Source organism: Cardiocondyla obscurior, linkage group LG04 (assembly GCF_019399895.1).
Source record: "Cardiocondyla obscurior isolate alpha-2009 linkage group LG04, Cobs3.1, whole genome shotgun sequence".
NCBI lineage: Eukaryota > Metazoa > Arthropoda > Insecta > Hymenoptera > Formicidae > Cardiocondyla > Cardiocondyla obscurior.
In genome coordinates, this window is record NC_091867.1 from 166,516 (window position 1) to 190,359 (window position 23,844).

General features: G+C 32.1%; 1 protein-coding gene across 6 annotated transcripts; it reads left to right on the forward strand.

The window, feature by feature from the left end:
• On the forward strand, positions 1-23,708 carry Bmcp (uncoupling protein Bmcp mitochondrial). Of its 6 annotated transcripts, none has more exons than XM_070655980.1 (9): positions 8-125; positions 547-697; positions 805-891; positions 1,006-1,153; positions 1,394-1,673; positions 1,904-2,022; positions 5,778-5,838; positions 18,023-18,112; positions 18,240-21,111. In XM_070655980.1, exons 2-9 carry the CDS (start codon positions 676-678, stop codon positions 18,354-18,356), a joined length of 924 nt encoding a protein of 307 aa, XP_070512081.1. In that variant the 5' UTR covers positions 8-125; positions 547-675; the 3' UTR covers positions 18,357-21,111. The 6 variants fall into 6 exon arrangements, with proteins under 6 accessions (XP_070512085.1, XP_070512081.1, XP_070512082.1 ...); XM_070655981.1 differs by having other exon boundaries at positions 10-129; XM_070655984.1 differs by lacking the exon at positions 547-697 and having other exon boundaries at positions 1-125.
• The last annotated feature ends 136 nt before the right edge of the window (positions 23,709-23,844 follow it).

The following is a 23,844-nucleotide window of genomic DNA, read 5'->3' on the forward strand; positions in this document are numbered from 1 at the left end:
CAGTTGAAGTTTTCAAAGACCAGTTTATTTGTTCGAGGTGGCCGTATTATCCCGGATTCAAGGATAGGAATCATTTAAAAAAATAAACAACAAAAAAGTTTGAGATATCCCATTGTGAACGTTTAGTTGGTATTTCTGGTGTTTTATTTACATCTAATTATAATCCATTGTCATAAGTATTAAAAATAAATCTTTTTTTGTTAGGTTATTACTTTAACATTTTTTATTAAATTTTTTTAAAAGTTTTAAATAACTTATAAATTGTAATAGACAAACAACTAGTAATTGGCGTGCATAACTTCGTAATAATAATTTATGTAAAAATAGATTTATCAATGTTTCATCCATTTACCTTTCAAATTGTAAGGTTATGTTTTCTTTAAATCACTACTGCTACAAGCAAATAAGTTCATCTTAACCTTGTTTTGACAAAGATCGTCTTCAAATATATTATTAATCAAATAAGACGATCTTGAACAACTATAAATACATACTCAATAAGATCGTCTTAAGACTGTGCTTAAGTCAAATAAGAATTGTTTATAGATACTTTTCTTTTATGAGACACAAATGAGACGAGTTTGCAGTGCAAAGTTGAAATTAACCTCAAAATAAACTACGCGATGTGTTAACATGTCGGTGTCTCTTCAAAAAGAATTGAATTAAACGAATAAAATGTATGAGAAGGAAGAGAGAAGTATAATATGCTTTACCTTTATCTCAATTAATTTCTCATAGTTTATTAAGATTTATGTATTTTAAAAGGTTTTATCACATTTACATTGCTGTTTTTTTTTCTAATAGATCAGAAGCTAACAATGGGGGAAAGAAATTGGAAAGATTGGAGACCTTTCGTGTACGGAGGTTTAGCTTCAATTGTTGCTGAGTTGTGTAAGTGAAAAAAGAGAAATAAGCCTTATATTATTAAAATAATATTTGAAGTTATTTAGTTAATTTATATACATTACAAATTATAAGAAATAATTTCAATTTTTTCTACTTTAGGTACTTTTCCTCTAGACACTACAAAAACACGATTGCAAGTTCAAGGTCAGAAATATGATCAAAAATTTGCACGTTTAAGATATTCTGGCATGACCGATGCTTTATTACAAATATCCAAACAAGAGGGAATAAAAGGCTTATATTCTGGGTTAGTATTTTTTGAAATAACATATATATTGCATATAAAACATATTTTATTTTTGTCTTATTATATATTTTTTAAAATAATTAATAAATTTTTCTTAATATAATTGACTGTCATTTTATTTATGTATAAAGTAAAGTTCCAAAAACAAGATGTTTATTATTAATAAATTAAACATATTATCTGTTAAATCTTGAATATATTGTTTTTTAAACATAATTACTCTTTTAAATTGTCTATTAGGATTAGTTCTGCTATTTTACGACAAGCAACATATGGAACTATAAAATTTGGGACTTATTATTCGCTCAAAAAAGTTGCGGTTGATACATGGGCAACTGAGGATTTAGTCACAATAAATATTGTTTGTGCAGCATTAGCTGGAGCTATATCAAGTGCAATTGCAAATCCCACTGATGTAGTAAAAGTTCGTATGCAAGTGACTGGCAATGAAACAAATGCATCTCTACTTACTTGTTTTCAAGATGTATATAAGCATGAAGGTGTTCGAGGGCTGTGGAGGGTATTATGAACAAGTTTTTAATATATTTTTACTACTACACAAATAAGCACACACGTACCAAAAAATAAAATGTTATAGATACCGAAAACAAATTCAAGTTTGATATTAAATGAAGAAGAAAAATTGTGTTTACAGTTATGTTTATAAAAAATATCACATCTAAATTGCATTTTTAACAAAACAATTGAAATATCTATACATATATAAAAAATGATTTTTTTCTTGCACAGGGTGTCGGTCCAACTGCTCAACGAGCAGCTGTTATTGCGGCCGTAGAGTTGCCTATATATGACTATACTAAAAGCAAATGTATGAGTATGTTGGGAAATAGCGTTAGTAATCATTTTGTGTAAGTTTTGTTTTAATTTTTAAGTGTAGAGATCTAACACCTACATAAAATATTTATGATTAACTTAATAATTATCCATATGGGCTAAATTTTATATTTATAATGATTTAAATTTATGTCAAAATCTGCTTTTTGACAGAAATAATTTACTGAAATAAAAAATTTAGTATCAATATATTATTCAAGTTAAAAATTTATCTATGTATGTACGTGTTATTTATTATTAGTTATTTATAGATCAGTTATTGATTAACCCTTATCTGGATACATACAGTTTAAATTTATTTCTTTTACGATATTAAAATATAAAAATGTTTATGGTATAAATTATTTATACAAGGTGTTTGATTTAGGGTTTCCTTCTTGGTAACTGTAGATATACAGGGTGTCCCAGACATAACGAAGGATACTGGGAGGATAGATAGAATTGATTGAGACAAGTAGAAAAGTCTCGTACTATTTTGCAAAATTCTCAACCGTTATTGAGAAAAAAATTAAAATGTATAAATTGTAAAGGCGTTAGAGCGGCAAGGATGCTGCGTGTGAGTGAGCGCTACAGGCGAATTGCTAGAAATGGCGCCGTCGTCTGTCGCACTCACTCACGCGCAGCATCCTTGTCGCTCTTACGCCTATACAATTTATACATTTTAATTTTTTTCTCAATAACGGTTGAGAATTTTGAAAAACGGTACGGGACTTTTCTACTTGTCTCAATCAATTCTATCTATCCTCCCAGTATCCTTCGTTATGTCTGGGACACCCTGTATATCGGAATACAAATCGAAAAGTCAGATATTATTTAGTAAAATTCGTAACCGTTATCGAGTAAGAAATTACTGAATTTTGACGAATTGGCGCGGAGCACATAATAAGTCGGGCGCAGCAGGTGAGAGCGGGTGGGCCTTAGGGAGAGAACGAGGGTGAAACGCCGCGCAACAATTATGGGGTGGAGGTGGGAGGAGTCAACGTGTAGTGTGATAGACAATTGTCGCGCGACGTTTCACCTCCGTTCTCTCCCTAAGGCCCACCCGCTCTTACCGGCCGCGCCCGACTTATTATGTACTCCGCGCCAATTCGTTAAAATTCAGTAATTTCTTACTCGGTAACGGTTACGAATTTTACTAAATGATATCTGACTTTTTGATTTGTATTCCCGATATCTAGCTACAGTTACCGGGAAGGAAATCTTAAATCAAACTCCCTGTATAATTATATCTAAAATTTAAAACAAGATTGATAATTCTGATTATTATACAGGTTGTCCCAGATCAAACGAAGAACTTATTTAAGGTAGGTAGGTATTTTAGAGACAAGTAGAAAAATTCTATAATAACATTTTGTAAAATTCTCAATCGTTATTGAGAAAAAAAATTAAAATGTCTATTGTAAAAACGACAAAAAAGCTGCGAGTAAGTAAACGCGACAGATAACAGTACTATTTGCTTGTCGTGCTTACTCACTTGCAGTTTTCTTGTCGCTCTTACGTCTAGATATTTTACTTTTATTTTTCAATAACAGTTGATAATTTTATAAAATAGTACAGGACTTTTCTATTTGTTTCCATAAAATCTATCTACTTTTAAGAGCTTGATCAAATGGTATGAGACACCTGTGTATAAAAATGATAATTATATACAGGGTGTTCCAAACTAAATTAATTATATTTTGAGGATAGGTATGTCTTTTAAAAACAAGTATGAAAGTTCTGTACCATTTTATATTTTTCGCGACAAGAAGCCAAAAAAAAAACATTTGAAAACTTGAAACAAGTTGCCCGAGATAGGCGGTGTGTTCCCACTTTCGTGATTTGGTCAACGCATGGATTGGGGTACTGTCTTGGCGAGACGAGCAAAGATCGTCTAATTTGTGCATCATAAAAGTTACCTGGTAGAAAAAGCACTCATTCTTCACCCGAAACAGGTATTAAAATGTTTGATTTTTGAACGTTTATACCTCGCTTATTATCATGAAAAATGTAAAATGAGATAGGACTTTCTTACTTGTTTCTAAGAGACCTACCTACTCTCAAGATATGACTGGTTTGGTTTGGGACACTGTATAAAAACGTGTCTGCTTAGATACTTATTTAACAGGAAAAGAAATATTGCACATTCGAATAAGTTAGTAATTTTCAAATAAATTTATACATTCGTAGAACATATTAATTTATAATGTAAAAAATAAAAAATTTAACTGTGTGTTTATGTGCGTGTGAGAAAATTGCTTAAAAAAGTTTAAAGAAGAAGAAAGCATTTGAAAAGAAAAGATTTTGGAAGTTTATGTAAAAATATCTCTTAATAATATATTATTTATATTATTATTTAATTTTTATATAATTCTGAAACATGCGTTTTGTGAAGTATATAGAGTGTCCCCGACACAATAAAAATAATTTTGGCAAAAAGTAAGGTTTGTTGAGACGAATTGGAAAGTTCCTATTATTTTGTAAAATTGTCGACCATTATTGAGAAAAAAATTTAAATGTCTAGCGTAAGAGCGACAAGAAAGCTGCGGGTGAGTGAACGCGACAAGCAGACGCTTTTTCGCTAAACATTTTAATTTTTTTCTCAATAACGGTCAACAATTTTACAAAATAATATGGAACTTTTCTATTGATCTTGACAAGCTTTACTTATCAACAAAATTATTTCTATTGCGTCACGGACACTCTGTATAATAATTATATATTTTTTATTGAGTGCAAAGTTTTCTCGATTTAAAAGTAATTTATGTAAAAAATAAACATTATTTCTTTTGGTTTTATTTATCTATAATCTAACATTGTATAATTTTGCAACTAAATTTTAAACTTTTTTTGTAAATTGTATTAATCACGTTGCTTTAAATAATAATTTGTAAAGCTTAAATTAAAATGTATTTTATGTGTTATACATACTTTTGTTAAAGCACATACATTTTAATTTATTTATTATTATGTATTATTTTTGTAAGAATATACAATGCCAAATTTTTAATAATTTTTAAAATTATTTATTGAGTAAAATGATTAAAATGTATTTAAACGTACAATAATTAAATTCAACAGCTTAGACGGTTTGCTTTTAACTTAAAAATTATTTTTTTTATTTAAAAAAGTGCAATTTTTGAAGTATTCCATATGTTGCACATAATAAAAAAAAAAAAAAGGAGCACAACTCTCCTAAAATTGAAATTTTATTTCCAGGTCCTTTGACATTGTCATGCATATGGCCACGTGAGATAGACGAATTTTGAGATGACAAGAGAGGCTTGACACGGAAGCTGTGTTCAGCACTCTGTTTTTAAGTTCAAGAATTATTAAAACAATTATTCGAAAGATTTTATATATGTTGAACTACCTTTCAAAGATCTTTTGATTAATATTTATGCACTTTAGACTTGTGCAATTACTAAAATACTAATTGTTCATCGCGTAACTTTCTAACTTTTCTAATGAACAAACTACATTTTGTCCTTGCTTTTATTTCTGTTTCTGTATAAAACCATAATTTTACTCTGAAATATTGATTACCATCACACAAACATAGTATTATGTATTTTTAAATCTATATGTCTGGATAAGGGTTAATTTTATTCTATAACATAAAATTGATATTGCACTTGAAATTTCCAACATATTCGAATATCATTACTAATAAAATTACAAATAACAATTAAAAATGTTAGAAATAATATTTTTAATGTAATCTTTCTTAATTAAGTAACTTAAGTTAACATATATTTGGAATGTACTTAAATACGATTATATTTTTTAGATCTAGTTTTGCAGCTAGTATGGGCAGTGCTGTAGCTTCAACGCCTATAGACGTAATTCGTGTAAGTAGACTATTTTACATTTATATAACATTATTTCTTTTTTTAAAAGTATTTAAAAAAATTAATCTAAAAATTACTTTATATAGTATCTGGTTCCTGGTGTCACTCCCGAAAATTGTGGATAATAAGAATAATTGTGGGTAATAAGAATTTAAGATGAAAATTCATGTACAATTTTACAGTGTTTAGTCTTCAGAAGGGATAAATTGAGTCAACTAGCGATGATTAGCGATGATTGGTGAACGGGCCGCTGCAAAGGTTTTGCCGCTTGCCAATCGTTGCTAGTTTAATCAAAATTAATTTATTAATTAAATTTAATTTAAGAAAAATTGAGGTCATTTTATATTCTAAATATAAAATGTGTAATTTTCGATTACTCACTACTTGGTAAATAATTGTAAATTTTGTAAAATGGTACTGGACATTGTCTTGAATTTTTATTGCCTATTCACAGTTTTCGGAAGTGACATCTTATGTCAAACACCCTGTATATACAGGGTGATTCAGAACAAGTATACAGGGTGTCCCCAAGTCATATAGACAAACTTTGGAACTAGGTAGATCTCGTTATTTTAAGACAAAAAGTCATTTACCATTTTTTATTCTGAGTAATATTAAGCGAGATAAAAATTATTGAAAATTAGGTTTTTTGGGCGGATCTTACTGCTCCTCACACCGCGCGGAGACGCTGTATCCGTCGGTAGTCCCCAATCCATGCTTTCTTGATCATCGATAATTTTCTTTGTATTGTTACGCGTCGTCGCCTTTCTTTTATTCCTGGTTTAGACCAGTTTATTTAGACGGGCCGATCGTAACCGCCTGTCTTGCCCCGCGCGCTTTCATTTTTCTTATCGATGATCGAGAACGCAAGGATTGGGGACTATCGATGGATAGAGCGTCTCCGCGCGGTGTGGGGGGCAGTAAGTTCCGCCCAAAAGACATAATTTTCAATAATTATTATCTCGCTTAATATTACTCGGAATAAAAAATGGTAAAAAACTTTTCTTCTTAAAATAACGAGATCTACCTAGTTCCAAAGTTTGTCTACATGACTTTGGGACACCCTGTATAGTTCCTGAAGGGACGTGTTCTTGAATCAAATCTGAAATGATTTTTCCTCTATGAAAATTTTATTTGAGGTCTAGCTTTCGAGTAAATTAATAAAATATTTAGCTACTTACCGGACGGATACAAGTGGTAGCCAGGGACGTACGTGACTTATCGTCAGAAAGCGAAGGGCCTCACGGTGACAAGCACTCGCGCATAACACTTTTAACATAAAATTGATAATTGATCTGACACTCGCGAATAAAATAATTGATACTATTAATTAATTACTACCCGTAATAATTATTTTTTTTATACATTAAACCATCGATTGTTAGACGAACAACACACGCTAGAAACAATTTGCGCGCGCGCAATTTATTAATTTACTCGAAAACTAGACCTCAAATAAAATTTTCATAGAGGAAAAATCGTTTCAGATTTGATTCAAGAACACGTCCCTTCAGGGACTATATACTTGTTCTGAATCACCCTGTATATTATACTTATTATACAGGGTATCCCATCATAAACAAAAAAATCTCTCGGACTTATATAAATATTTTACAAAATGGTATAGGACTTTTATACTTATATTCTCAATATCTATCAAGATCTGAAAGATTTTCCGTTTGTGGTGGGACACCCTGTATACATACGTACTCAGTCGGGGACAAAAATATGTAAACAGATACTGGAAATAGTAGGAATTAGGTTTAATCGAATTAAGGGTCAGTTTCACCAACTTGTCCTTTAATCTCGCGTTACCTAACCAGCCGTTTAAGTTAATTGGTAAAGTTAATTGACTGACGTTTTACAAATGTATTTGGTCGGCTATTTTTCTCCAGTTAGCGAATGAAGAAAAGTCATCAGAAGTGCTCTGATTAAGAAAATAATTAGTTTGTTAATAAATACAAAAGAATAAACCAATAAAAAAAGTGTAAGGGTAGCATACCGTTTCGTGAGCGGATTATTAATATTTGCGGAGTGGCAACTGTTGACGTTTCGGTTTATGTGTGAAAAAAATTCAAAAAACAGTTAGGCCAGCAATTTTTTTTACCGCAAAGAAGGATTTTCTTGTAGATATGGTCGCGGAGTATTTTAATATTATTAAAAAAAAAAAGACAGATAATGTGACCCAAATTGAGAAAAAAGCCGTTTGAGGGAAGCTAGCGACTAGCTTTATGTTTCCCGCGGCTTTACTAGTTGTACTACCAAACTCTGTAATTTTTGAAATATTAAAAAAAAAGCAGCGAAAACTTCTGTCGCAAATAATAGGAAAAAAAGATTTTTGACAGGTGATATTATTATGTCTTGATCTTAACAACATATACAAACACTAATTGTTCTGCTACTGCAGGGGCGGCAAACTCAATGTTGGAAAAAAGGAGGATTTTTTTTTGTTTAAGGAGTCTGCCCACCCTCACAATTTAAAAAATCAGCAGTTTTTTATTAATTTTTTTGAGAAAACTACCGCGTCATATTAATTTATATTTTGAGAACATGTTATATATAATTAAAAATTAAAATTTGTCGAGTAATAAAAATATAAAAAAATTAATATGGCGTCTGCAACAATTTCCGCGAAACTCCTTTATTTTGCACGAGTAGCAAATTTCTGAAAGCGAGAATAATTAGAAAAAAAAAATTTCTTATTGTTTATAAAGGAAAAGGCTATGGTATAGCGTAGGATTTTTTTAATTTATTGAAAAATGTGGAAATAAGCTCGAAAGTGGAAATGTGAAAATAAGCTTGATTAAAAAACATTTCATTTTTTGCTTTAAATTTAAAATTAAAACATTTATTAAAAATCAATGGATTGTTATATCAAAAAAATCATAATGTAAAGTTAGTTGATGTAACTCGAATCGGCTACCAGCACAGTGCCACCATGTTAGCCGCCATCAAACATGTATTAATTATTATTATTATGTGTGCTGCCAAGCACTCTAGGTTGGCATTACAAATAGCTTAAATATTGATAAAAAAATATTCGTTATGATTTCGGTAAAATTCGGCACGGTCACCTTCTGTTGGAATAAATATGATGTATAATATGTCGTTCTGTTTGTTCGTTTCTCGTTTTCTCGTTTAAACTTACCTAAAGTGCACATTCTCACATTATTACAAATACCCATTACTTTAAGGAAACGGGCTGCACAATGCATATTTAATTGTGTGTGTCGAATTTCCTCGGCATTGTCTAAGAATTTAATATAATTATCTGCTAGAAAAACAATAGCAATGGACACTGTGAATAAGTCAATGAGCTGTGGGTTTTCTCACACCACTGAAGTTTCCCAATATCAATTGAGTTGAATCAGTTGCAAAAGGCCTCAAAGTTAACAGCACTAATTTATAGGAAACAATGTATTGTTCCTGCAACAAAAGCGACACATATAAGATCATTACAGAGTAGTTTTGAATTTAATAATAATGCAAATCCTTATTGAAGAGAATAAAAAAAAAGTAGTCAAAATATTTTAAAAGTATTTTCTACTTCTTGTTTTGATGTTGGATTCTTTCTTCAATTTATTTAAAAATATAAAGAATAGACCTCTTTAATAACCAAAAATGCGATTAAAAATTTTCTTCGTCAAATGTATTAAAAAATTTCCGCATTTAATACAATTGACAAAGACGCCGAACTACTTATTTGTTACTCAAAGAAGAGTAAAAAATTAAATTTATGGCAGTTTGCATACCAAATATTAACTCAATTAATATATTACACACGTAATAACACTATTAATAAATTACACATGTAATAACATTTTATGATACTTTTTAAAAGCAGGTTAACAGTCGGTTAGTGGTATTAACGATTTGTCTCATCGTTGGTTAAAACTAACTAAAAGTCAGCGACCAATTAATTTCGGAAAAAGGGTGGTGAAACGCAATTATATATTAACTGGCATTAAGTGTATTTTAACACCGGTTAAAATAGTTAACTAGACTTGGTGAAACCGGTTCTAACATGATTATTTTAAACTTAAGTTTTATTCATTTTATATCCTTATAGTACATAACATTATTTATTAAATAATTGAAATTCATATCTACATCTTTATGTAAATACGTTGTACAGTCGTTGACAGAGAGGTTGCAACATTTTTTTTAAATGAATCTAGGAATACTGCTTTTATAAACAGAATATAAACCGCTACATTTGCTTATGTGTAATACCTAGATATGATCATGTTTATGTATTACACATGAGCAAATGTAGCAGTTCGCATTCTGTTTATAAAAGCAGTGTTCCTAGATTCATTTAAAAAAAATGTTGCAACCTTTCTGTCAACGACTGTATTTACCAAAAGTAACAGGTATATTTACACAAAAAATGTCAATTATTTACTAAATAATGTACATATTATAAGAATATGAAATGAATAGAACTTAAGTTTATAACAGTCATGTTAATTCAATTGAACTTCGATTATTTTTACTTATTTCCAGTAACTGTCCATTTATTTTTGTTTATAATTGTATATATAATACCTAGATAGCCATAATGCAAATAGCAATCTGCTAGCAGATCGGATACTGATCTGCCAGTAGGTCCTCAAATATCTGTGTTCTCATTCGTATATGATTCGGCTAGTGTACCGTGCTATTATGATATGATGACAAAATATCAGCAGAAACGTAGCACGACATGTTCTCATGATGTGATTAGAAACGTAAAAAATATTCCATCTTTTGATAGAAATATGAAATTTTGATGGAAATAAAAAAAATGTTTTTAAATAATGTTTTACTAAGTTTTAAAAATTGTATAAGTTTTTTTTTAATATTGTAAACAATTAAATATTTAAAAGACAAATTTTTTTGAGTGACATTGTCTAGTAGTACATACATTAATTAAGATTGGTTATACAGGATATTCCACCACATGCGGAAAATTTCTCGGATCTAGGTAGATATTGAGAATATAAGGGGTGCACTTCCGAAAATGGTGTCCCTCCGTTTTTGGAATTTTGATGACCGTTGTGGGTTTGTGTATCTTAACGTGCTATTGACAAATCCCATAGTCAAAATTAGCGGAAATGGATATTTATGGCGAAAACCATAAAAAACCATAAAACGATTTTTTACGTTTATCTCTTAAAATACTGCAAATTTAAAAAAATATTTTAAACAAAAGTTGTAGAGCTCGTTAAGATACACATTTTATGTTCTATACATATTTACCGTAAAACAAATATTTACTTAGAAAATTGAATATAAAGATATTAAAATCACTGTTTACATATTTTCACGACTTTTGGCTAACTGGTATATTATAATAGCCTAATAACAGTATTATTTACATATTTTCTCGCTAGATGGGTTGACTGTTATTGTGTGTATATATGTATGTATATATATATATATATATATATATATATATATATATATATATATATATATATATATTGTTACGCCGGGAACGGGTCGGCGAACGTCTCCGCGTTCGCGTCTCTTTCTCACACTCACACACTCACACTCGCGGCGCTTGAGCTCCGCGAAAGAAAGAGACGATTTATAAAAAGGAACGTGAACAATTTAATTAGAGCATGCAAAACGATACAACGACTGCACCGATTCAAGACACGGGCAGAACTGTCATTTAGTCACAATAAATAATCTTCGTTCCCCTGGCAACGGGGAACCGAGACCTCGGAGCGAGCCGGCAGCTTCACGCTGCTCCGTGTACCGGGCGTAACAATATATATATATATACAGGGTGTCCCAGATCAGTGGACGATGCCGTAAATGATAGGTAGATTTAATCGAATTAAAACGAAAAGTTCTTTACCATTTTGAAAACATCTCAATAGTTTTCGAGAAAAAAATTAAAATATATAAAATGTATAAGCGTAAGAGCGACAAGAAAGCTGCGCGTGAGTGAGCGCGACAGGCAAATGACTAGAAATGGCGCCGTCATCTGTCGCGCTCACTCAGCCCACGCTTCCTCGTCGCTCTTACGCGTACATAAATTAATTTTTTTCTTGAAAACTATTGAGAATTTTTCAAAATGGTACAGGACTTTTCGTTTTAATTCGATTAAATCTACCTATCATTTTCGGCATCGTCCACTGATCTGGGACACCTGTATATATATGATGGTGGGTAGCCTTAAGTTATCCACTTTGTTTTTTCAAATCATATTAGAGATATTTTTAAAAATTTGTATATACAGCGTATGATTATAGAATATTGATATTAGGTTATAATATTACAATTTTGGTTGCTAAGCAATCACCCAATTGTAATATTATTAGCGGCAAGACAGCCGAGCCGGCACTTTTACAACCGAGCGTCGGCTTATGCGTGATTGAGTAGGCCGTGCTATTTTCTTATAGAACGTAAAACTCATACGCTGTATTATACAAATTTTTAAAAATTCATATCTCGAATATGATTTAAAAAAACGCAAAGTGGATAAGGACTTTTATGCTCAGCTTGACAAGATCTACCCCCCTACGAGCGTTGTCACACTAACGGTGGGACACCCTGTATATATATACAGTGGCTCATGAAAGTCTACATACACACCATTAGAATCCATATAATTCATCATACTTAAAGTCGATTCTTCGGAGATTTGAAGCTGTTTTAAAAATCAAAGGAGGAGTTACCAAATATTAATTTATTGTTTTTAACTTAAAACAGCATTATTTATTAGTATATATGAACTCTTGTGAGATTTTTGATAAACGTTATTTAAGTCTTTTGTTCATACATATATTTTTTTTTTATTAAATGTTTTATATGTTTACAGTATTAGTTTTTCATTATAAGGAATACCTTACTTTCGCTAATGTTTCTAAAAATAATTGTTTTAATGGTAAACTGCTGGTTTTTAATATGTATGTAGATTTTCGTGAGCCACTGTACATATACAGGGTGTGTAGCAATATTAAAACTGTGGGTGAATCAGAAAGTCCTTACGAATTTGTAAAATTCGTAACCATTATTGAAAAAAAAATTAATTTGTCTAGCGCATGAGCGACAAGGAAGCTGCGCGTGAGTGAGCGCGACAGGCGAATGGTTAGAAATGGCGCCGTCGTCTGTCGCGCTCACTCACGCGTAGCTTCCTTGTCGCTCATGCGCTAGACAAATTAATTTTTTTTTCAATAATGGTTACGAATTTTACAAATTCGTAAAGGACTTTTCGTCTCCAAATCTGATTCCCTACCCACAGTTTTAATATTGCTAATAATATTTCGGACACCCTGTATATATATATACAGGGTGTCCCAGACATAACGAAGGATACTGGGCAAATAGATAGAATTGATTGAGACCAGTAGAAAAGTCTTGTACCATTTTGCAAAATTCTCAACCGTTATTGAGAAAAAATTAAAATGTATAAATTGTATAGGCGTAAGAGCGACAAGGATGCTGTGCGTGAGTGAACGCGATAGGCAACAGCACCATTTTTAGCTACTCGTCTGTCGCGCTCATTCACGCGTAGCTTCCTTGTCGCTCTTGCGTTAGACAAATTAATTTTTTTCTCAATAACAGTTGAGAATTTTACAAAATGATATAAGGCTTTTCTATTCGTCTAGACCAGTTCTACCTACTTCTCAATTTACGTTTGTTTAGTATGGGACACCCTGTATATACAGGGTGTTTGATTTAAGGTTTCCTTCTCGGTAACTGTAGATAGATATCGGGAATACAAATCGAAAAGTCAAATATCATTTAGTAAAATTCGTAACCGTCACCGAGTAAGAAATTACTGAATTTTGACGAATTGATGCGGAGCACATAATAAGTCGGGCGCGGCAGGTGAGAGCGGGTGGGCCTTAGGGAGAGAACGGAAGTGAAACGCCGCGCGACAATTGTGGAGTGGGGGTGGGAGGAGTCAACGCGTGGTGTGATAGACAATTGTGGCGCGGCGTTTCACCCCCGTTCTCTCCTTAAGGCCCACCCGCTCTCATCTGCCGCGCCCGACTTATTATGTGCTTCGCGCCAATTCGTTAAAATTCAGTAATTTCTTACTCGGTAACGGTTACGAATTTTACGTAATGATATCTGACTTTTCGATTTGTATTCCAGATATCTATCTACAGTTACCGGGAAGGAAACCTTAAATCAAATATTCTGTATAAATCGTACTTGTACAGGGTGTCTCATACCTTATGACGCACCCTGGAGAAATAGGTAGGTCCAATTATTAGGAACAAGAAAGTCCCATACCATTTTTTAATTTGGGCGTTTATTTACGAGATATCAACAATTATATTCGACCGAGAGCGAGACGATGCGACGACGCATCGTCTCGCTCGCGTAACGTCGCTTACCACGCCTCCCTTATCGCCGTATCGCTCGCTCGCGTGTCGTCGCATCGTCTCGCTCTCGGTCGAATATAATTGTTGATATCTTGTAAATAACGCCCAAATTATAAAATGGTATGGAACTTTCTTGTTCCTAATAATTGTACCTACCTATTTCTCCAGAGTGCGTCATAAGGTATGAGACACCCTGTATACGTACTACGATTACGTTTTTTTCTGCTTTAGTTCACGTTTACGTCTACGATAGACGTAAACACTCACGTTTTCTTCTCTGTTATCATTTTAACGGCTTTTCGTCGAGACGCGCTGCGTGTTCGGTACGGCTCGACTGCATAATCCTGATCAGATTTTTTTTCTTTCTAAATATCGGACTAATATTGGTCTAATATGTAACCAATGTATAAGCTATTACGGGTCGTGCTAAGTTTTATCTGAAGAGGGATACAAAATTTTCATCTTGTATTCACTATATATGCTACTTTAAGTGATTTTTAATTACGAGTAACGGGTAACGAGTAAATTTCTCTAATGAGAGTATTGTGAATTGTTGATAGAATGTCGTGCTGCGTTTTTGCTGTAATGTTAGCGTCATATCAAAAAGCACGCCATGTCAGCATTAATATAGACAAAAGCAGAGATAATGTCTTAGAATCTGTTGTCACGTCATGACACACATCGTACTCGATTTCTGCTGCGTTTCAGATAACATACTCTAATGCGGCACATTCTGCTAGAATACTGCCAGCATTGTGTTGACCTAATGTACAGTATATAAATTGTAAAGCATGTTATGTTAGATCTGGCTATCTGGATATATACAGAGTGTTGAAAAAAAGGTCACATATTTCGATAACAGGCAGTATTGATTAAAGCAAGAAAAAAAAGGTTTAATTAACATGTGTCGTAAGACTAATATCTTCAAAGATACAAGCTCACTGAGTAATCTGCACACTCTAATTTCATTTTTTTCTGATATTTACGTATGGTTCATAATAAATACTACAAGTCAGATGACATTGCCTAGGCCTTAACGAATGTGAGCAGTCTTAGTAATCAATTCTATATTGTCTTAGTAAACAAAAAAGTGTTTACTACTGTTATTGTACGAAAGTTCGTCAGTACAAGATTAACTATCTGACTTGTAGTACATTACATAAGGTTTGAGTGTGCAGTTCACTAAGTAAACAAATATAATGGAAGCCAATTATTCCACACGAGAAATAGCAAACATGATATTTTGATATGGTTTAACCAATAGAAGTAATCGAAAAGCACATGCCCGCTATTGTCAAAACTATTCAATGCGCAGAATATTTTTTAAAAAATTATTTAGCAAATTTTTCCAGCAACTTGCAGAAACTGGATCTTTAACACCACAAGTAATTTATTAATTGATCAGAGCAGGACTCGCTCAATTCGCGTGCATGACATGGAAGAACAAATATTTGAAAAAAAAGTGGAAGGAGATCCTAGAACAAGTATAAGAAGAATAGCAGCAGCTGAAGGCATCAATTATTGTCTTATTTGGTCCATTCTTCACGAACAGTTACTATACCTCTATCATATTCAACGATTGCAAGCTCTTAGCCCACCAGATTATCAGGCCAGATTAGTATTTTGTCAATAGTTTTTACGAAAATGTGTTGAAGATCTACATTTCATAGAAAAATTTTATTTACCGATGAGGCGGGCTTCACAAAAAATGGAATAGTCAATTTTTATAATCCGCATGTTTGGTCAAATGAAAATTTGCACGTGATTGAAGAATTTTGAGATTAGTATCAATTTTATATTAACATCTAGGTGGGAATTGTTGGTGATAGAATTAAAGGGCCTTACATTTGACTAAATAGATTAACAGGTGCTATTTATCATCAGTTTTTATCAAACAAGTTGCTTATCACGTTAGAGGAAATTTTTTTTTTTTTGAAGGCAATGAATGTAGTTCATGCATAATGGTGCACCACTCCATTTTTTTTATATTGTCCAATGACATTTAACCCAGGCATTTAATGTGCAATGGATTGGTCTAGTAGGTCTAATAGTTTAGTTTGCTCGATCCCCAGATATGAACCTTTTAGATTTTTATATATAGGGACACTTAAAGACCTTGGTGTATTCAACACCCGTCGATGACATCCAAACACTGTAGAATCGCATTTTCAATGCGTGTCGGCAAATTTCTGACCATCCAGGTGTATTTGAAAAAGTACGTGATCCTTTAAGACGTAGGGCTGAAATATACAGAGTGAATGGCAATCACATAGAGCATATACTCTAATATTGAATTAGCATTAAAATTGTTTGTTTTTTTTTTTTTTTTTAATAAAAAAGAAGGATTTTTATTTTGTTATACAGGGTATCCCAGACATAACAAAGGATACTGGGAGGATAAATAGAACTAATTGAGACAAGTAGAAAAGTCCTGTACCATTTTGCAAAATTCTCAACCGTTATTGAGAAAAAAATTAAAACGTATAAATTGTATAGGCGTAAGAGCGACAAGGAAGCTACACGTGAGTGAGCGCGACAGGCGAATGGCTAGGAATGGCGTCGTCGCTTGTTACGCTCACTCACGCGTAGCTTCCTTGTCGCTCTTACGCCTATACAATTTATACATTTTAATTTTTTTTTCAATAACGGTTGAGAGTTTTGCAAAATCGTACAAGACTTTTCTACTCGTCTCAATTAGTTTTATTTATTCTTCCAGTATCCTTCGTTATGTCTGAAACACCTTGTATATTCAGTTTCTTTACTTCAGTTTTTTTTATAAAAGATAAATGAGTATATTTCATAATAAAATAAAAATTGTTTTATTATCTTTTTTTGTTTATTTTATATTTTTTCAAACACCAAGAAAAAAAGATAATCCCATTGTACTCCACTCTCTCCTACTTTTTTGTTTATTACATTCTAAAGAATGACATAGAGCTCAAATAACAAAATAAGTTGTATTTTTGAAGATATTAGTCTTAAGATCTTTGTTAATAGATCTTTTCTCTTGTTTTATTCAATACTACCTTTTACCAAAGAATGTAACTTTTTTTTTCAACACCTTGTATGTATGTATACAAAGTGATTTTGATAAAAAGTTCACCATGTTTTTCTCAAAAACGCTAGAGATAAAGAGATGACACCATGTTATCAAAATTGTAGAATAACTTGAGAGACATATTTTGATGACCAAAAGGAACCTTAAATGTTCTTAATTTTTACAATACTAATAAGAAAAACAGTTTTTTTTTATATGAAGGGGTGTTTTATACTAATTTTATCAATACTGCAAAGTAAGCTGAATAACTTTGTATGAGAGTATTTTGTCGAAAATTCAACCATTATCGGGATACAAATTGAAATAAGTCAGACTATTAGTTTAGAACAAAGACTTTTATTATTTCAATAAATGTTTAAAATGTTTACCATGTTGATGTAGACATGTTTGTATTTTTTGTGGAAAACTTGCTTGTACGTTTTCTAACTCTTGAATTAGTTTTTTGTAAAAACAATTTTTTTTCTTTGTATTATTTCTTTTCGAGTGGTAAAATGTGAAATATTAAAGTCTAGGACGTGAAAAATATTGTAAAAACGAAGGATATTTAAGGTTACTCAAGGTTATCAAAATATGTTCCCTTAGTTGTTCTACAATTTTAATAATAAATGTCATTCTTTATCTCTAATCGTTTTCGAGAAAAACATAATGAACTTTTATCAGACTCACACTGTACATGCAGGGTGTCTGCGATCAAGTAAATGTAATTTTAATGGTAGGTAGGGCTTTTGGAGATAAGTAGAAAAGTTTCATACCATTTTGCATATATAATATATAAATATAATTTTTTTCTTTTAAGACGCGATTGATGAATCAAAGAAGAGTGCACATAGTTAGCAATAAGCCTCTGCCATACATATATAGTGGCAGTATAGATTGCTTGATTCAGGTAAAATTTTATTTATTCAAGATATTATAAATGTGTATTTTTAAAATATTGCATGTTTGTATGTGTATACATATATATCTTATTTCTAACACATTTACTTAAAGAAAAAAACATTTTTTCCACACAGACAATTAAAAATGAAGGAATTCCAGCCCTGTATAAAGGTTTCATTCCAACTTGGTTTAGAATGGGACCATGGAATATTATATTTTTTATTACTTACGAGCAGTTAAAAAAGTTGTGATGCGTTAATTGCTGTTATTATATCCAATGTTTAAATTTTTTATTACGATAGAAAATGGAAATATATTTTACCATAAAACAGCATTACCGTATGTATTTAACAGTAATACTACGTAGTTTCGATTGTATACAACTTGGTTAATTGTGAAATTGACTGTTAGTTATTTTAATGACTTGTAAGAATAAGATGTATTTGAAGTGCACACACAAATTAGACAACACATTTTACAGTTATAACATATATATATATATATATATATATATATATATATATATATATATACATATATACATACAGGGTGTCCCATAGTAAAGTATCTTAATTGCAAGAGCACAGTATACTAAGAGACAGTAGGGACAGTAAGCGAAAATTTGTCAGCCGCGCAGTTTCGCTCGCGCATCTACGAGCGGCCATGTTTTTGGGCGCACCAATAGCGTTGACTGTAAATTAATTTGAAATTGCTTTAATAACGTATTTGTTATGTTTTAAAGGGGTTAATAACTCTGAACTCATAATGAAACAAAAGAAAAGAAATATATTTATTTAATAAAGGCAGTTGACATGAGGTGTAACTGAGACGGACCAAGATTCTAGCAATTGATGGTCCCTAAAGCTCGGTGTACATACACAATGCAAGAAATTGAACAAAGTTTTAACACCAAGCTCAACACTAGCTTAAAAAGTAGTGTACATACACTAGCTTTATAAGTTAGTATTGGGCTTAGTGCTGTAACTTTGTTTAATTTCTTACAACGTGTACACTCGTGGTCAGAATGATTGCAACACATAAAGTTGCAACATAATTTTTAGAAACAGAAAATGCGAACCGCTAAATTCGTTTACGTGCAATATAATTGTAAACAAACCCACCCTTCCAATGTGCATATGCAAAATTAAAATAAAAACATTGTTTAATTTCTCGGGGCCCACGTACTATTTATACGGCATTTGCTGCCTAAAGACTTCAATTTCTCGAGGCCCACAAAATTATTCATACGGCATTTGCCGCCCAAAAACATGGCGCCGGGTCATGTGACCAGAAATATTTGGCTGAAAAAGATCAAAGGTACCGACGCTCACTGTCCCTACTGTCTCTTAGTATACTGTGGCAAGAGTAGGTAGGCTTGTCGAGACAAATAGAAAAGTCTTATACCATTTTGTAAAATTCTCAACCGTTATTGAGAAAAAAATTAATTTGTCTAGCGCAAGAGGGACAAAGAAGCTACGCGTGAATGAGCGCGACAAGCGACGGTACTATTTTTAGCTACTCGCCTGTCGCGTTCACTCACGCGTGGCTTCCTTGTCGCTCTTGCGCTAGACAAATTAATTTTTTTCTTAATAACGGTTGAAAATTTTACAAAATGATATAAAACTTTTTTATTCGTCTTGACAAGCCCTACCTACTCCTGCAATTACGATACTTTACTATAGGACACCCTATATATATACAGGGTGTCCGGTTCGTTTTATCACTCCCGAAATTTTTAAGTAGACAATAATAATTTAACACGAAAAGTCGTGTACAATTTTGTAAAATTCGTTACCGTTGATTTTATAAAAATTATAATGTCTCGGCGAATGAACGCTAAGAAATCTATGGGCTGGGCGCGGCGATGGCAATGTTTAGTTTTTTGCAAAAAGTAGCCGAATCGAATAATAATGATTGGCGAGCGGGTTCGGCGAATGAGCTCTAAACAACTTGGGGGCCGGTCGCGGCGGCTGCGATGTTTATAAAGATATGATTTGAGTCAACTCAGAAGAAGATAATCACGTATCGAAATCTTTGCAGCAAAAATGAAACAAATGCGCTCGCGATTGTCTTCTTCTGAGTTGACTCAGATCACATCTTTATAAACACCGTCGCCGCCGCGGCCGACCCCTAAGTTGCTTAGAGCTCATTCGCCGAACCCGATCGCCAATCATTATTATTTGATTCGGCTACTTTCTGCAGAAAACTAAACATTGCCATCGCCGCGCCCAGCCCATTGATTTCTTAGCGTTTATTTGCCGAGACATTATCATTTTTATAAAATTAACGGTAACAAATTTTACGAAATTGTACACGACTTTTTGTGTTGAATTATTATTGTCTACCTAAAAATTTCAAGAGTGGCAAAACAAACCGGACACCCTGTATATATACAGGGTAGTCAAAAAGTATTGAACCTTCCTAATATTTTCAATCAGGATGATTTTAGAAGAAAATGTCAAATGGCAAAGTTACATGGTTTTAAACAGGGAGTAAAATAATGGCTTTGATTTTGAGATCAAATTTGCAAGTTATATAAAGATCAACTTCAAAATCTCAAATAGAAACCTCAACTTTTTATTGCAGATTCTTATTTACCATTCAAAAGTATGTAACTTTGTTTGAAACATTTTCTTGAAAAATGTTATGTCTTTAAAATATTCTCAAAATTCATCTGGAAGATTTTTTTAAGGACACAAGATGACATTTTTCGGAAAAATGTTTCAGACATAAGTTACATACTTTTCAATGATAAATAAGAATTTATAATAAAAAGTTGAAGTTTTGATTAAGAAATTGAAGGTAATTTTTTTAATACCTTCAAACGACTATTCAAGGTCACACCAATGGTATTATTTTTTTTTCCCCTCAAAATTGTGATATGTTTGTCTAAAAAATTTTTTCGTATCTTTTTTAGTTTTTACAAATATCGAATGTATAAATTAAAATGAGCAACCCTGTATGTACAGTCTAATTGTAGAAATAGATATAAAAGAAAGAAAGTAACCATAAATATTTAAGAGCTTCCCAAAGTACAAGATTCCACAAAACTTTTTTGTTTGTAAAATTATACTAGATTTCATAAATTTTTATTTAATGCATTATTACCCAAATACAATAATATGTAAGTAGAGTACTTTAAGGAAATTTTTTTTTATATAAAAACTCAATTTTGCACAAAACAATTTTGTTATAGAAAACTGTAATCAATATTTTACAAAGTGTAAAAATGTTATACAGGGTGTTCGATCTCGTATGTCACTCTCAAAAATGGTAGATAGATAATGATAATTTAAGACGAAAAGTCAAGTACAATTTTATAAAATTTGTCACCGTTGAATTTATAAAAATTATAAGGTTTTGGCGATTGAGCGCTAAGAAAACTATGGGCTGGGTGCGGCGAAGATAGTGTTTAGACATTAGAGAAGGTAGTGGGAAATAGCTAGCGACGATTGGCCAGCGGATCAAGTATTAAGCGGGGTACACGACGAAAAGAAGTGATCACAAAGCCTTTGTAGCAAAGAATAAACGAATGCTTTCGCAATCGTACGATACCAGTTGCATTAGCGCCCATTCAGAGGGACTTGAATTATCGAAATATCCACATACTAGAGATAACCGGTAGCGATAAAAATATAGTGTGTTATTATTTTCTCACTACTTTGCGGTAGATAGCACAATACGTTTTTTTATAGTGGTATTTCCGGTAGGCCTAATCCGCTCTTAAACTTTAATTTAAAAGTTGTTCAAAGTGTTCTCTTTTCTGATGTATACATGTTGAACTTTTCGAACAATATCACTTGTTGTACGCTGCACAATGTCAGGTGTAATTGTTGTAGAGGCTGCAACAATTGCTTCGCGTTCAGCGTTATTAATGTTATTAATTATTTATATTCGTGTTAATTTGAGAAAAAATAATAATAGCTAATAGTAAAAAATTTTTATACAGAGTTCCGCGCACAATGCCGAAGAAACGTATTTTTTTTATAAGTTATTTTATGGACATTTTTTGGATGGATATGGATTTTATGGATGAGTCAACTTTTACGCCGAACGAAGTTTTCAGTTCACGAAATTACTTATATTGGTCAAACAAAAATATGCACATTGTTCGGCAAGGAGCGTTCCAATATTGCTGGACTTTGAAAGTATGGACGGGAGTCATTGAAAAGTGGTGAGTATTAAGAAAAAAAAATAGTTCCATTATTAAATATTTTATAACGAATATTTTCTGTTATTTGTTTAGATCGGTCTAAATTTTCTTTTTCCGCGTTTAACTGGATAAATTTACCAAAATTTTTTGTAAAATGAGTTGCTTGGACTGCTCGAAGATATTCGATTGGTATTAGGAAGAAATGTCATTTTCTAACATAACGGAGCACCGGCCCATTGGTCTTGGGAAATGCATCAGTTTTTAAATGCACAATTTCCGGACAGGTGGATAGGTCGAAGTAATCCGATCGCCTGGCCGCCACGATTACCGGACTTAACAGAATGACTTTTTTAATATTATTTTTTATGGGAACATATACAAATCTGATTGAGCCCCAGCAAAAAGAAACTGTAAATGCTGTACGCAAAACAATGTTTCAGCGTTTACAACAATTACATCGGACATCGTGCAACTTATAAGTGATATTGTTCGAAGGGCCCGACTCTGTGTACAACAGAGAGGAGGGCACTTTGATCAACTTTTAAATTAAATTTTAAGAGCGGATTAAACCTATCGGAAATAATACTATAAAAAAAAAAGACGCACTATGCTATCTACCGCAAAACAGTGTAAAAATAATTTTACACTATATTTTTGTCTCTACCGGCAATTCCTAGTATGCGGATATTTCGATAATTCAAGTCCCTCTGAATGGGCGCCAATGCAACTGGTATCGTAAGAATGTAAGAGCATTCGTTTATTCTTTGCTGCAAAGGCTTTGTGGTCACTTCTTCTCGTCGTGTACCCCGCTCAACACTCGACCCGCTAGTCAATCGTCGCTAACTGTCTCCGACTACCTTCTCTAATGTTTAAACACTATTTTCGTCGTGCCCAGCCTATAGTTTTCTTAGCGTTCATTCGCCGAAATCTTATAACTTTCATAAAATTAACAGTGACGAATTTTACAAAATTGTACTTGACTTTTCATCTTAAATTGTCATTATCTACCCACCATTTTTGAGAATGATATGCGAGACCAGACACCTTGTACATATACAAAAATAAGAATTTCACACTTACGTTCCTGTAGAATTTATCGCGATGTATGTACAAAACTAGTCTTTGTTATTTACATGAACATGGTGATAATTTTATTTCAGTATTTTCATATAGTATAGTAATTCTTGTAAAAATTATAAATAGTATATAAAAAATTAATACATCTATTAATTTTATTAATATTACCATTAAATCAAAATTAATTTTTATTTATACATTATACATAATTGTATAAAATTATTATGCAAATAATGTATATAAATGTAATTTTCTGTATATATTTAATATTTAATCTTTTATTATGTTGAACTAGGTTAAATAATGAGTGCGCTTTAACCGCGATGAGTGATTTTAATTTTATTAATACACCGGAATAAATGATCTTATTTGAGATAACAAAAAATTATGATTGATTTTACCTGAATCTGACCCTCAATGTTTTCTGAACTAACCTTTCGGTAGTACTAACTTTCGAAGGTTTCGACGCGCAAATTCAAAGGGGAGATAACAAGTTTGCAACTTAAGCT